The sequence below is a fragment of the Aspergillus fumigatus genome, chromosome 5 (genome assembly GCF_000002655.1).
Source record: "Aspergillus fumigatus Af293 chromosome 5, whole genome shotgun sequence".
In the NCBI taxonomy this organism is placed as follows: Eukaryota; Fungi; Ascomycota; class Eurotiomycetes; order Eurotiales; family Aspergillaceae; genus Aspergillus; species Aspergillus fumigatus.
The window spans coordinates 289,882-304,267 of NC_007198.1; the positions used below are offsets into that span (position 1 = coordinate 289,882).

At 52.3% G+C, this 14,386-nt stretch overlaps 6 protein-coding genes across 6 annotated transcripts; all 6 read right to left on the reverse strand.

The window, feature by feature from the left end:
• Positions 1 to 115: 115 nt before the first annotated feature.
• Positions 116 to 3,143, reverse strand: AFUA_5G01160 (sugar porter family MFS transporter). Its single transcript, XM_743133.2, has 3 exons — positions 1,725 to 3,143; positions 1,418 to 1,674; positions 116 to 1,367 (listed from the first exon to the last, which is right to left on the reverse strand). Exons 1-3 carry the CDS (start codon positions 2,043 to 2,045, stop codon positions 266 to 268), a joined length of 1,680 nt encoding a protein of 559 aa, XP_748226.1. The 5' UTR covers positions 2,046 to 3,143; the 3' UTR covers positions 116 to 265.
• A 140-nt stretch (positions 3,144 to 3,283) lies between these two features.
• sym1 (Mpv17/PMP22 family protein) lies at positions 3,284 to 4,025 on the reverse strand (the record flags this gene model as incomplete). Its single annotated transcript, XM_743132.1, has 4 exons — positions 3,284 to 3,348; positions 3,404 to 3,863; positions 3,913 to 3,967; positions 4,015 to 4,025. 4 exons carry the CDS (start codon positions 4,023 to 4,025, stop codon positions 3,284 to 3,286), a joined length of 591 nt encoding a protein of 196 aa, XP_748225.1.
• Positions 4,026 to 4,477: 452 nt separating this feature from the next.
• Positions 4,478 to 6,110, reverse strand: AFUA_5G01180 (putative RAN small monomeric GTPase (Ran); the record flags this gene model as incomplete). Its single annotated transcript, XM_743131.1, has 5 exons — positions 4,478 to 5,389; positions 5,438 to 5,661; positions 5,711 to 5,864; positions 5,910 to 6,002; positions 6,051 to 6,110. The coding sequence occupies 5 exons, from the start codon at positions 6,108 to 6,110 to the stop codon at positions 4,478 to 4,480; spliced, it is 1,443 nt and encodes a 480-aa protein (XP_748224.1).
• An 885-nt stretch (positions 6,111 to 6,995) lies between these two features.
• AFUA_5G01190 (glycoside hydrolase family 95 protein) lies at positions 6,996 to 9,686 on the reverse strand (the record flags this gene model as incomplete). Its single annotated transcript, XM_743130.2, has 3 exons — positions 6,996 to 8,893; positions 8,941 to 9,167; positions 9,211 to 9,686. The coding sequence occupies 3 exons, from the start codon at positions 9,684 to 9,686 to the stop codon at positions 7,218 to 7,220; spliced, it is 2,379 nt and encodes a 792-aa protein (XP_748223.1). The 3' UTR covers positions 6,996 to 7,217.
• A 331-nt stretch (positions 9,687 to 10,017) lies between these two features.
• cp6 (uncharacterized protein) lies at positions 10,018 to 11,690 on the reverse strand (the record flags this gene model as incomplete). Its single annotated transcript, XM_077804711.1, has 5 exons — positions 11,389 to 11,690; positions 11,009 to 11,339; positions 10,446 to 10,959; positions 10,112 to 10,411; positions 10,018 to 10,082 (listed from the first exon to the last, which is right to left on the reverse strand). Exons 1-5 carry the CDS (start codon positions 11,631 to 11,633, stop codon positions 10,018 to 10,020), a joined length of 1,455 nt encoding a protein of 484 aa, XP_077660849.1. The 5' UTR covers positions 11,634 to 11,690.
• Positions 11,691 to 12,751: 1,061 nt separating this feature from the next.
• Positions 12,752 to 14,149, reverse strand: AFUA_5G01210 (amine oxidase, flavin-containing superfamily; the record flags this gene model as incomplete). Its single annotated transcript, XM_743128.1, has 1 exon — positions 12,752 to 14,149. One exon carries the CDS (start codon positions 14,147 to 14,149, stop codon positions 12,752 to 12,754), a length of 1,398 nt encoding a protein of 465 aa, XP_748221.1.
• Positions 14,150 to 14,386: the final 237 nt, after the last annotated feature.

The window sequence follows — 14,386 nt, forward strand, 5'->3', positions numbered from 1 at the left end:
GGAACAAGTCAGTCAAAGATATGTAGGCAGCTCAAAAGCTGTGCAAGAGACCTCTTCGCCTACTTGCTCTGTCAACGCTTGCAACAGAAAGGTGACTCGGGATCAGACAGGGTATCGGACCGCTATAGACATTGAAGCTAGATCGAAGAGAAAGTCCTTAATACATTAATATACAAACCGAGTAAACATTCTGCTTGCGGATGGACGCGATTCTGCTATAATGGCATGGAGCAAATTTTAAGAATCATTACATAACATCCAGCTTCTACACAATCTCTGTCTCCGGCTGAGCACCGGACGTCTCCATGTGCTCATTCGTGCCCGCCGTGCGCTTCTCGGATTCGTCGCGGCGATCCGTCTGGTCAGGAAAGACATATTTGGAGCTGTGCCACGGCTTGATCTTCCACACGTACATCGTGTCGATCTCCTCCAGCGTTCTTCCCTGTCCCTCCATAACGGTGAAGTACACCATCGCGGCCGCGAGGAACAAACACCCTGCAAAGACGTAGCCGTACCGGAAATCGATTGCACCGGTGATGAACGGGGTAAAGAAGGCTAGCAGAAAGTTCCACATCCAGTTGGACGCGGTCGCCAGGGACATGGCTCGAGCTCGGTACTGGGATGGATACAACTCTGCGATGATAGTCCAGACCATTGGACCCCACGTGGACGCGAACCCAAGAATGAAAAGACAGGCGAAGACCACCATGACCACCCCAGCGGTGTGAGTCCGTTCGGGGAATTCCCGGTCAAGCGAGAAGTGGCCGACGGAGGCGAAGACCATGAAACATACGAACATCCACAGGGCACCGGCAATGAGGGACCGACGACGACCATAGTTCTCGATGAGATACAGGCCTAGGAAGGTGGTTCCGAAATTCACGCCACCGAGAATCATCTGAGTCACGTAGCTGTTGGAGATCCCGGCACCTTTAAACACGGTCGTTCCATAATAGAAGAAGTAGTTGGCGCCAGTGAGCTGTTGAAGCGCTTGCAGGGAGACACCCACCGCCACGCGGTACGCCATACGTGGGGCCTTGAAGAGGTGAACCCAAGTGACCTGACCACTAGCGACTTCCTCCTCATATTTCTGCTTGATCTCCTCGAATTCGACCTTCAGCGCGCGGTGGTTCTTTGGGATGCCGTACATCTTTGAGAGCGTGGTGATGGCCTTGTCGATTTTACCGTGTCGGTAGTCATATCGAGGGCTCTCCGGGAACAGGGCCATGCCAGAGCCAAGAATGAGGGCCCAGACGTAGGTGATGCCCATTGGGATACGCCAGGAGCCAGTATCGGGTCGTGCTTCAGTGCCAAAGTTGATGCAGTTCGCCACGAAGATGCCGAGTGTGATGAACAATTGGTAAGTACTGCAATAGTTAGCGCTGTATCTGACAGCACACGACATTCGACGACCTACCTGACTAACGAACCACGAATGTGCCGAGGGCCGGACTCTGCCATATACATCGGAACCAGGAGGGAGAGAGCACCGACACCCAATCCGGCAACCCAACGACCGAGCGCTACCTGGTACCACTTGCCGGTGGGAGAGGAGATTTGAACAGTGATGCCAACACAGATCATCAACGACCAGCTGGTGATCGACCATTTCCGACCTATGCGATCTGCAATAGGTGCTGCGACCAAAGCTCCCATCAATGTTCCAATCGATAGCTGTCACTCGTCAGCAGATGCACGTGGCACAGGAGATCAAATAAACGTACCAGTGCGACGATCAATCCGGATCGGACGTTGGAGAAGTAGAACGTCCCGTCCGACTTCTTTTGACCATACCGCTGCAGGAAATTCTTCATCTCCAGGAAACCTGAGATCTGACCGGTGTCGTAGCCGAATAGAAAACCACCCATGGAGACAAACACACCCATGACGAACGATCGCCAAGTCAAGAGGGGAATATGAGTATCGACTAACTGACCATCCTCACCTGCGATGGCCGCCTGGGAGTGTGTGTCGGATGCCACATTGTCATCCTGGTAGTAAGCGTCAGGATTGGCCTGCGGCAACTTGGGTTTCCTGAACAGCATGTTCACTACGAGTCACCAAAAGTTCAGAACAATTAGAGTTCTTTTGCATAGAGTGGGAGTCAGCACTGCAGTGGACGAAGGATCGGAAGTCCCTCTCGCAGCTGTAGAGAATCATAGTGTCCTATATAATACAGACTCTCCGCCAAGCCACAATGAGGTCATACCCAACCACACCCAGTCGGAGGCCTTGTGCATCAGGGAAGATGCATCATCCTAACAGTCTCCCAGCACCAGTCCCAACCATTCTGTCATCGTCGGTGATCCCGCTTGGGTCCCTACTCACGTGGAGGGTTGAATTGCCGCAACTTCCGTGGTACAGAGGAGCAATTCCTGTTCCTCCACAAGCGCAAGAGATTTGATGAATGAGATCGCCAATATTCCAGCGACCCACCAACGGAGAGTTTAGGCGACAATGCTCAAGAGAGAAATTCAGTTTCTGGACGTAGTAGTGGGTGGCAGATTTTGGGCAATCCGGGGAAGAGCGTGTCGTTGCCGTCATCGTCCGCAACCGGTCAGCCCACGGCGAGTTTTGACAGGTCGATGGCCCGCCAATAAAGTTCACAGCAAAGATTTATGACCGCAACCAAGTCTCTCGAGTCATCATCGTGTTCAGTGGCTTCATGGGAAGCTTATTTGTTCGTCATGGCTAGGTTAGTTGCAAAGGGTGTCACATCCATGATGCACGATTTTCACGTTGGAGTGTCTAGTGCTTATTCCACCGTTCCATAGATCAGGAACCCCATATCTAAGTATAATAATCCGTTAAGCTCTCACACTCATGAGTGGGTTCATCGCGAGCCTATTCAAGTGATTGGTTTCGTTCAGTAGCTTTTGAAGTCTCCAATGAACGGAGCCAGCTTTTACCTAGATGCTGTTCAGCGAAGGTGGGAATACGTTGGCCAGCCTTCCGATGTAGCATTCCCTTTCGCACTCTGCTCGGCAACCGCAGACCGGGGAACGCAAAGATCGGATAAATAGATCAGTCCTTGCGTTCTGTTGTTTGGCAATATATCGTCGTAGTCCAGCTCTAGTTATCTGTGGCGAAATAACAGCGACAGCCGGGTCAACTCCTGAGCGGGAAAGATAGCCGCCATGTTGGATAAGCGAGCGGGATACCCCAAATAGGGAGCTCTCCGTGTAAAATTCTTCTCACGCAAGCCAAAAGGCACCTTATTCTATAACAGTCTATAAACACGCAATATGGTACACTCTATATCTAGACACAGGACCTATTCCGCTCAAGCAACAAGAGGCACATCCTGCGAGCCAACATTATTCGACAAGCTCAAGAAGCAGTTCCATCCTATCTCAGTTAGCAAGACAACCAAACCGGAGCAAGACGTGAATAGGAATCATACCAATATTCAACACATTGACTGTAAGCACACGGAACTGCAGCGGCACAAGCGCAAAGTTCACCAGCTGCAGGAACGGCCACACTGTCCAGTTCGCTTTCAGCGCTGGCCAGTACGATCTCTCCAACTTTTCACTGAGACTCCCGCCTTCCAAGACGGACATGCTGGACAGAAAGACTCCGATCATGGTGGGAGCGAATAGTAACTGGTCGGCTGCGACGCGGCCAACGACGGTCCGTTGTGCAGAGGGCAGATTGATACGCCTCTGCAGGACCTGGAACCACTTTGTGGCCAGGGGACCGAAAACAGCTACCACCGTTAGCAACGGTAACTTGTAAGGGAAGGGTTGAACGTTACCTCCCCCATAAAAAGCCATTCGTCCCGTACGGGCCACATCATGCTGAGCGATACCCCTTTTCTCCACGGCTTGTTGGGCGAGGCTATCTCCAACGGCGAAAAGACACTGTCTGCAATGAACAACTGATTCAAATCTCACATGATGTAGAACTAACCGCAGTCGTCAAGCTCTGCGTCAGCAAAGGACGCTGGATCAAACTTCGCTGGTACCTATATCGCGTCAGCCCTTCATTCGCTGCCCTGGCCTAGTAGCTTACCATTGAAACATTGTGATATTTTCATACAAAAGATTTGGAAAATACAGAATTTAGGGCAATTCAACTCTATGTTTGAAGATAATCCAAGTCATTGAAGTGGGTGATAAAGCTTGATCCTGATTGAAAGGGGGAACGTCGCCCCTTTCAGGATCATCGTGTCCTGCTCCACCTGCGACCGGAAGGCCGAAAACGGAAATCCACCCGCCATGAAGATCATAACAGGGGTCGCCCCTGTACACCCCTTGTGTGCCTTGTCAATTGCTTGATTCATCCAACACTTTTTGGAATTAATTCTACTGGCAACACAGTCGCCAGCTGTGGTTCGGCGATGCGATGTCCAGTAAGCAGGGTGTACCCGGTCGGCCGTAGAAAGTTCTCAATGACCGCAAATTCGGGCAAACACAGTATCACGACTTCCAACATTCTACCCTAGGCTATAAAACGCCAGAGTCTAAGGCCAAGTCTAAAGGAACGCCCCCGGCACATACCCCAATAACACGTCCTTCCTCGGAATCTGCCGTAACCGCTGCAGTGTATCCGAACTCGTCGAGATCCCTTGGATCTGGCACTCGCGGCCAATACTGTCAGTCAAATTGTCCAGAGAGATATGCGCAACGCTCTTCTTGTTCGTGAGCACCTCCACTTCGTCCTCGGCCACCTTGCGCGCACACTCATACATGGCCGTATACCGAATCAGATCGGGAGACATGCGCACTTCGTCCGACTGGGATTTTTGCGAGTCGTGGCGGCAGGCGCGGCATGCTGTCGTGATGAGGGCAAAGGACGGGTTGTCGTTTGATAGTTGAGCTAGCGGTGTTCCCTGGATGCACTTGATGAGGACCATTCGGATGCAGTGGATGCACAGGACGAAGAGGCTTTCGTCTTTGAGTGGGGTGGGTTGCTTTTCTAGAGATTCGAGTGTGTTGTTGGACTCGCGATGCTCATTTCTTGATCCGTGGTGCTCCCTGGTTGGTTCGTGCGTTTCGGTAGGCACAATATGCAGCTCTGTCTGTTCTGCTTTTGCCACTGGGGCAGTGCCCTTGACTGCTGGTTCTGTCTCACTGAGAACTGAGATAGTCCCATTGACAGGCGACTTGAGACCATTTGGGACTCTGTTCGTAGAGCTGATGAACTTCAGCTGCCCGTTGGATGCATCCGCCTTCTTGGGCAACTCGATGACAGCCGGAGGCCTTTCAGCTGAGATATCTGCTGCTATTACTGGTGGTGATGCAAGTGGTGATACCTCTTTGGTCAGAACCCGGGGTTCAAACTCATGCTTAGGATATTGGGATCTATTGTCCTGGTGCGACCATTGGTGCCGAACCGTCGGAAATTCCAACACTATCGGGCCAATGTCAGGCCGTGGTTTATACCACTGAGAAGTATTAGCTAGGTCAGTCGGCCAAATGGCAAATGTGCATACCACGGTAGGATTCTTCAGCAGCTGCCTCGCAAGATCAAGAAACGGTTCATGTACGTTGTCCAGAACCATGACAGACATCTCCACATAGCCCGTTCCTTTGTTCTTGGGAAAGGTGATTGCATTTGGTGGTAGTTTGGCATCCATCGAGGCATCATTTTTGTTCCCACAGATGCAAATGGGAATATACCTCCCAAGGCGCATGCCGTCCTTGTTTACGAGGCTCTCTGCACAATTCCGTCAGCGCTACCTCAACATGGTTGGTGATGTACATACTATACCAATTGGGCACATTGTTGTACGAAACCCGATCAGTCAGATCGAACATGATGATCGCGGCATCGATGTCATCGAATTCCCTCGAAGCCAGAACAGTGGGTTTCTGCTTGCCGCTGACATCCCAGATCTCATACCTCACCGGGCCGACGGTCTAGAACGTGAGCAATCATATTGCGGTCAGAGGCCGGGAACTTACCGTGTGTAGAAGGACATCATGTTTCTCAACGTTAGCCGTTACCGGTGGTGAATGCTCGAATCTCTTTTTGAGATATCGGTGCAAGAAGGCCGTCTGCGTTGGTTAGCCTAAAGGCGAAGTGGAGATGAGAATTCACAATACCTTGCCCACGCCGGAGTTTCCTACCAGAAGCACATTGAATGTCCTGGTATCCTTGGTCATTCTGATATGGATATTCACTTATTGCTAGACAGTGATTATATGATCAGCAGAACGGCAGTGGAATAACATTCACAAGCAGAATCCAACTCCGGGTCCTCCATCTCTTACGCGCCAGTGTGGCTGGTTGGAATGTGGGGTATTTTGGATCATTCGCTTATGATCAAGGGATGATCTGGCCGATCGCCGATATTGGGCCTGAACCGGGATCTTATTCTGTATACCCATGGATATAAATAGATATTAGTGCCCCCTCATGATTCTGACTATTAATATACCTCGTATTACTTCCCAAATTTCAGTTCTAAGCCTGAGACAAAGTTCTCGGACAATGCCATGTCAACCCCTAATTCTTGACGTAAAAGGGCCAGCTTCATTGAACAAGGTCGGCATCTGCATCTCAATCAGCTTATGCTCTAGTCAGTACATGTTCGAAGAGTTGCATACTTGCGGCGCCGTCTCCAAGCTCGTCTCGGTTCGCCAATAAAAAGCGAGTCATCCTTGACACCTGGCAGTGACTTGGGAATCTGAGCCCTGAAATCTGCATCCTCCTCCAAGATCCCTTCATAGAGAATGACTGTCTACTCAGCATTGAGACCGTTCAGTCTAAGTTGGGGGTTGTTATGCATCACAATCTTGTAGTCGCTGATCAGGGCAGTGGCCCGTCGGGTTGCGATTCCCGCGGAACTCGATCTTGTCGACGAGACCCACGGTGGCATTATCGGGATGGCCATGGAAGACGTTGACGCAGGGGTAGTTGCGTTTTCGCCCTGCTATAGCGTGGATTGGGGAGTCTCAGGACTGGTGGTAAGGATGAGGTTGGACTGCTAGTTCTTGTCGAAAGGTAGAGTATGGAGAGTAGGAAAAGATAATGGCAGTCTTAATTTTGTAGATGCTTTGTGATTCAAGGCAATCTTGACTCTGTCATGAAATGCAGTGTTGATAAATGGGATGAATAGCAGGGCTCCAGGGTTTGTATGTATTTGAGCCCTTAGGCTGTCCATCTTCTGCAGAGCTGCTGTGCTTCTAATCGGCCTAGCTAGATGACGTCCTATGGGAGTATAAAATTGGTTCCTGGTCATGCAGCTTCTCGTTCCTCCTGGAAATCCTTCAATTCAACCTGACTGTATAGGACTTTCCCGCAACAGTCTGAATTTGCTCCTTATACTCCTCCCCGTTCACAGTAAACGGCCTCCCATCTTGCACCCTCAGAGCCAGCACCCCTCCGTTCCTCGACTCAATCTTGGCAGATTTCAACTCCCCATTGCTCCATTCCATATCAACGACGAAATTCCCCCGCGCCACCAGACCACTCACACGACCATCCGGAACAGCGTCCGGCAGCGCCGGGAGGAGATGCACCACCGCATGGCTCTGCAGGAGCATCTCCGCGATTCCCGCCGCGAAGCCAAAATTGCCATCGATCTGGAACGCACTGCCGGGCCCGTAATCCGTATTCCACAGGTTGTCGGTTGGGTAGTTTTGCAGGAAGTACTGTGCGTGGTGCCAGACGCTGTTGCCGTCGAAGAGACGCGCGTAGAGACTCATTGTCCATGCGCGTGACCAGCCTGTGCTGCCGCTGCCGGAGGTGATGCGGTGGTCGAGGAGGACCTTGGCTGCGTTTGCCAGGGTCTGGTTGACGAGCGGGGTCATCTGTGAGCCGGGGTAGAGGCCTAGGATGGGACTCATGTGTCTATGTCCTAGTTCGGTCTCCTGGTACTCCCGTCGCCACTCGAGAATCTGCCCGTAGGAGCCAATTTGGGGCTGTCGGATTCTAGAGATGTATTTCTGAGCGTTGGCCAGGTCCTCACCTGTGATATCGAGGGCCTTGCAGGTTTCGATTACGGCGAGGAAAAGCTCATGGAGTAGAAGGTTGTCCATTGTGGGGGCAAGATCGATTCCTGTGGATTTACCCGCGATAGTCATATCCTCGGGGATTCTGAATGCGTTCTCCGGCGAGATCGAGGGACCGCTAGTGTAGTAGCCTTCAAATTCGAAGAGGTAGCAGTAGTAGAAATCGGCTGCGCTTTTGAGGAGCGGCCAGATCCGCTCTCGCAAGAGCGTCTTGTCTTGCGTGAAGCGGTATTGGTCCATCAGGTTCATCGACAACCAGGCACTCCCCATCGGCCACATGGTCCACTTTGTTCCATTGTCGACGGGAGCCGCATCTCCCCACAGATCGGTGTTGTGGTGCAGGATATACCCCGTGTCGCAGTGGTACATTTTCCTGGCGACGGCCTGTCCGTGTGGGAGAACTTTGTCCATCAGATCAATGACGGGCTCAAATGTGTCTGCAAGATTGGTGACCTGTGCATGCCAGTAGTTCATCTCCAGGTTGACGTCGACGGTGTATTTGCCTCCCCAGGCGGGCGAGTAATCCTGGTTCCAGATACCCTGAAGGTTGGCGGGAAGAGCGGATGACGATCCTTCGCGGGAAGATGCGATGAGGGAGTGTCGACCAAAGTTGAACATCAAGGTCACTAACTCGGGGTCCCCGTTGGGATTGGTTTTGTAGTTCGTGAGTCTGATGTCCGTGGGCTGATTTCCCGCGGATCCCGACGAACCCAGGTCCAGTTTGACGCGGCCAGAAAGAGACTGGTAATCTGAGGTTGCAGCTTGCTTCACTGCTGGGTAAATTAATTTTACTGCAGCATCTAGCTGTTTCTTGACTGCCGAATCTCGCTCGGTCTCATCGGGATATCTGTAGGATGTCTGGGTGTCAAAGAATATATCCACAGTCGAGGCACCAGTGACCACAACCGACGTTCCGTTGGTGGTGATTCGACCTGAAATATCAGCCTTTACGCATTTAACAGGAATGAGTACGACATACCTTCACGGGACACCACCCTCGCCTGCGAGGTAAACCTAATAGGATCCGTATTCTGCCCACTATTCGCCTTCAGAGTCAAAGTACCCATGCCCTTACTGCTTACGGCAGTCAAGCTCTCCACATATCTATTTCTCTCCAGCGAAACCACCACATTCAAAGCACTGTCCTTGCTTGCTCGAAGCCGAACAGCCAACACTCCATCAGGATGACTAGCAACATACTCCCGACTAACCAGTCAGCCCTCCTCTCCTCGCCGCGAAAGCAACTTACCTATACACTACATCCCCAACGTGGTACCTCACACCCGCCACGCCGGTACCCAGATCTAAAAAGCGCGTATAATTGTGTAGACTACTTGCCTCGTGCCCGAAATCCAATTTCAACGGTCCCAGCGGGTGGTACTCCCTCGGACTGCTCGGAATACTCACCATCTCCCGTAGCACAACGTCATTGGCGGAACTGAGATTGCCCGCCTCAAGCATAGCCCGTGAGTCCGTGAACCCCTCATACGCGTTTGGATTCACGCGGTCCTGGAAGGGGCCACTCCAGATGGAGTTCTCGTTCACGGTGATGTTGTCAACTGCGCCGCCCCAGATTGCGGCTGCGAGACGCCCATTGCCGATTGGGAGGGTGGAGGCAAAGTCCGCGGCTGGGCTGGTGTACCAGGTGTATGTCGAGGGATTGAATGAGATGGCGATCGTCGGAGAGAGGGCAGCAAGGACTGCCAGTACGGGAGTGAGCCACATTCTGCTGTTGTTTACTGATACATTGGAGTGAGACACCTGGGTCATTTAGTTGATTGTTCCAAGCGCAGAGGCTCCGTAAATATAAGCACGTAAGACAGACATCCCCAGGAGTCGTCCCTCCCCTTGACCTTACTAGTAGTTTAGCCGGAATGCATTTATCCTGGGGATCGACGTTGACGGTAGTATACCGGGTATAAGCTGCGTCAACCCCGCACGATCTACACACATACGATGGCGACGTTGTCGTACTTTAATGCTAATTTGTCATCAAGCGGAATATCTCCATCGGTATGTACATCCACATCATCCGTCTAAGGAGCGCACGTTATATCTAAGTTGAGAAGATGGGCTTCTTCTGAAGGATCTGCTGGAAGACCTGAAGCGCGGTTTCGGGTTCTGTATAGACACATTAGCATTGACCATACGCGATGTCAGGAAGGACTCACGGTAGTAAGGAACCTCGTGTCCGGCCTCGTATACCCTCAGGAACGAGAAGTTGTCGACAGATTTGAACGTGCCCTTCTCCACGCCATTAACCGTGTACGGCGCCAGATCCTTCGCCGTGAACTTCGACTGTCCGGGGAAATCAACCGCATTGGCCACCTCGTAGTTGCCCAGCCAGTTGCAGATCCAGTCGGCGTCGCCGGCCCATACGATGACATTGATGCCGGACTTGACCACGTCGGAGAGAGTGGCCAGGAACGAGCGAGGGTCTACGTCGTCAGCTGTGCACTCTTAGGGCAAAAAGAGAGAACTTACTATCTCCCGTTTGCGAAAACTTGTTGTACGGTCCGTTTGGACATTCCTGGTATTTCGTACGCGCGCCAATGGCTTTGACAACGTTGGGATTGGCGAGGTAGGTGGAGTACGTCTGAGGCGGAAAAGGGTCGTTTTGCGGCTGGCGGATATCATACACGTCAAAGTCACCAGACTCGCTGATCGGCCCCTCAATATTGGAGTAGCAGACGCTGTCGGCGTTTCTGCAGTCGGCGTTGGTGCCTGTCTTGGCGCATTTCTGGATCGCTGGCAGACATTGGCTGTTGTAGACGCTCAGCAGACGCGTGCGATCGGACGAGTTGATAAGCTGTTTGTAGGTGTTGTTGTAGCTGTACTCGATATACGCCTTTTCTTGGATGGCCGAGTCGGTCCAGCCGTTGTTGACTCCCAGTGCGACCAGGTTGATGTTTTCGCCAGATACCGTTCCGGCTTTGATGGCGGCGTTTTGCTCCTGAATATACGACGCGAATTCGGGGCCATAGTGTCCACCGTAGGACTGGAAGATCAGCTATTTCTGCTATTGCAAGGTCAGAGACGGGACCTACCTCGGTGAAGATGCCAAAGTCACGGCTCTCGTATTCCGGGAACTGTGCATAAAAGGCCTGCAGCAACTTCCACACATAGGGAGCAGCAGTCTCCGTGCTGGTTACGTCGTTTGTGCCGTAGGAGAACCCCACGCCGATGGGCTGGTCAATATACAGCATGTTGGCGTAGTTGTTCCAGCTGTACTTGTTCAGCGAGGGGGTATCTTCGCCGTTGACAAAGTGGCAAGGGCCGTTCTCCTGGAACAGACCGATCATGGAGGAGCAACCGGGGCCACCGTTGAACCAGGCAGCGAGGGGAGCCTGTTTGGGGTTGTTTCGGGCCTCGAAGAACCTGCACAGGTTAGGCTCTGCATGTAGTCATGCTGTTGTGCAGGACATACCAGAACCACATGTTCATGTTATCCCCGACGGAGAGATATCCAGAGTACTGATTCACCCCAGGAGTAGTCTCACAGATCCCCGAGTTCTTGACAAACTCCATCCTGGCGCCGGTCGCAGCGTGTTCAAAGACAGTATACTTGACGCCATTCTTAACAACTGACGAGATACTGTCTTTGGCCGTGCTGGCCGGGGCAGCGCCGGCCCCTGCTACCAAGAAAGCGAATAACCACTTTTGACACCACATTGTTAACCTCGGAGACCAAATTCTACTCTACACAAGCGATACATCCTCCCCTTCAGGCGATCCCTCTTTATAACACCACAGGCACTCGAAACAACGCCAAGACGAGGGGTCATTGTCTGAACCAGCATCGGCATCATATCAATTATGCTGCGTCAGGAACGAGCCTTATGACCGTCTAGTGCCGTCGGAATACGACGCTGTTATCGAGCATGCCGAAATCCCTCAGATCACCTGCCCAGTCCGGACATTCTTCCGGTGGAAGAATCGTCAAGGCGACCCAAGCTTTGCCCAAGAGAAATTGGCGATCGGCAGCCAAGACCGGAGTCCGAGCGAATGTGCGACGGCAGCGGATCAACATCCCTGATCATGGTTACATTCTGTTGTTCTTGTGGGACTCGGACAGGCTACAGGAGGAGGGGAAGGAAAATCTGTCAGCCTGATTGGTGATATCCATGCCCCTGATGAATATCCTCTGTCTGTGTCTCAGCCAGGGGTTTTGCAGTTATTCGGGCCCTAATCTATTCGATTAGCTTATCTGACAACCATTCATCGTCCTAGTATAATTCACATGCTATTTCGAACTTCCTTCATAGACAGGATGCACAGTCCACTGGCTGCCCTGCCCTGGAACATGAAGAAAGCGCAGCAATAGTCAGCTTTCGTTTGTCAGGGTTCATTCTTGGCTGAGCTGTCCAGGTGGTCTGACACTCTGACTCCGTAGACGGCGTGACCAGCGCATCCACGAACGCCGTATGGCCGCTGCACCAAAGTGTTGCCGAGTCACACCAGTCAATATTCGTCATGCAAGGGTGCTTTTAAGCAATATCCTGCATCATCGGCTGGATATCTGTATCTGCGTTGCACCAGGTGGCGAACGTAGGTTGCCTAAGAAGTCGACTGCAACGAACTAAGCAGGTTATTCGGCCTATGTGGTTCACTAACTTCTTTTGAATAGTAGCTGCTCGTCGTTTTCTGTTTCTAATACTACTAACAATATTGTACTACTACTTCAGGAGCAGGATTATCAATAACACTCTGATACTAGATAAGCTGTGCGCAACTAGCAACTATCGTCCCCTATGACACAGTTACGGACCGCTGAAACAATGTGCGACACATCAAGCAAACATAGTCGTCAACAAATTGTCTGTAAAGCTCCAGACGGCAGCAGAGTCATGCGTATGGAACGCAGCGCCGGTATAGTACGTGTTCCGCTGTCCCTGCAACGCATAGAGATCCCTATAGAAGCCCTTCGCGATTTGGTCGGCCGAAACGAACAAGGCGAATGGACTGTGGTTGCTGATGGCCAGGATCTCAGGCTCGGAGGGGGTGAATTGCGCTTCACGTAACATCATCACACCGTCTCGGATGCTCTTCTTCACCTCGTCCTCGGTCTTGGCCTCCCTGCCACCATAGAAGATCGTGTAGATGTCTGGGACGCGAGACGGCAGCATGGCGTACACTCCCGGCAGATGAGGGATATTGTACGGCGTGTCAGCAGCGCGGTTGATAATGTCAAGTCCGGCTGGTAGACCAGCGACACTGACCACAGTGGTGTAGTAGAAGGCGTTTTCGAACTGCCCAAAGACGCCACGCTCGGTATCGTCTAGATCGAAATTCACCAGGTTTTCCACCTTCGGCGGAGTAGTTATGATGGTCTTTTTCGCCCTGATCAGTTGGTAGCCAGTTGGAGTTCGGACCAGGATCCGATGCAGACGGTCTGCGGGACGCTCCATGCTAACCACTGTACTGCTGAGCAATGCATCATTGCCCAGTTCCTTCTGCGCAGCTTCATACAAGGCGCCGTTGTTGCCGTCCACCGACGCCAGGAACCCATTCTGCGCGCCCAGCGCCACCCCTAGACTGAACTGCTTCATGATATATATGGTCGGGCACTGCAGCCAGTCCTTGAGACCTTGCGCATACAGCGTCAGGGTCTCCACAGCCGCTGCGAGGTCGTATTTCTCTACAAACTCCCCGAATGGGAGCAACAGGTCCTCCGGCACAGGGTCAGGGAGGTTCCATCCCTCTTCGAGATAGGGATACTGGAGCAGCTGCATCGCGTACCGCATCATCGCGTCGGTCACATTGCCCTGCGGTGGAGGCACGATTTGTCCCGTGCGCAGATCAACGCGGGTACTATTAGAGCGCCTGAATTGCGCAACGGTCGTAGAGATGTTGAAGTGGGCGAGGAACTCTCTTGCCTCGGGGGTATTCTGCCATATCAGGACGCCGTAGTCGATATGCTGGCCGCTGACCGGATCGAGGTAAGTATTGGTGTGGCCGCCCAGGAGGGGTTCCCTTTCGACCACCGCGACGCTGCGGCCCATCTTACGAAGCTGGATGGCCGCGTGGGTGCCAGAAGCTCCGCCTCCGATTATAGCAACATCGCGTTCGATGGTTGCTGCATTGTCGAATATCGATATGTCAGGACCAGGAAAGCCGGGGTGTGCAATAGCTTGCCCCAGCAAGAGGCTGGCCAGGAAGGACTTTGTGGTTCTCATTGAGATATACATGACTTGCCGGGCTTGATTGACCTTCCATTTTCCAAAAGGTTACCAGGCTTTTATACCCTTTCGCTCGACTCTGCAAGTGCCCGTGAGCACCGGCATGGTGGCGCGGGGGCAGAGTACTGTCCTGGCATGAATCCCGGCGGCGACACAAAGGTAATAGCGGAATATCTTGTCGAAACACTAGGAAAATGAGCTCAGGTCATCCTGACCCTGTTGCTGGCTCAGCGACGTGTACCGCAT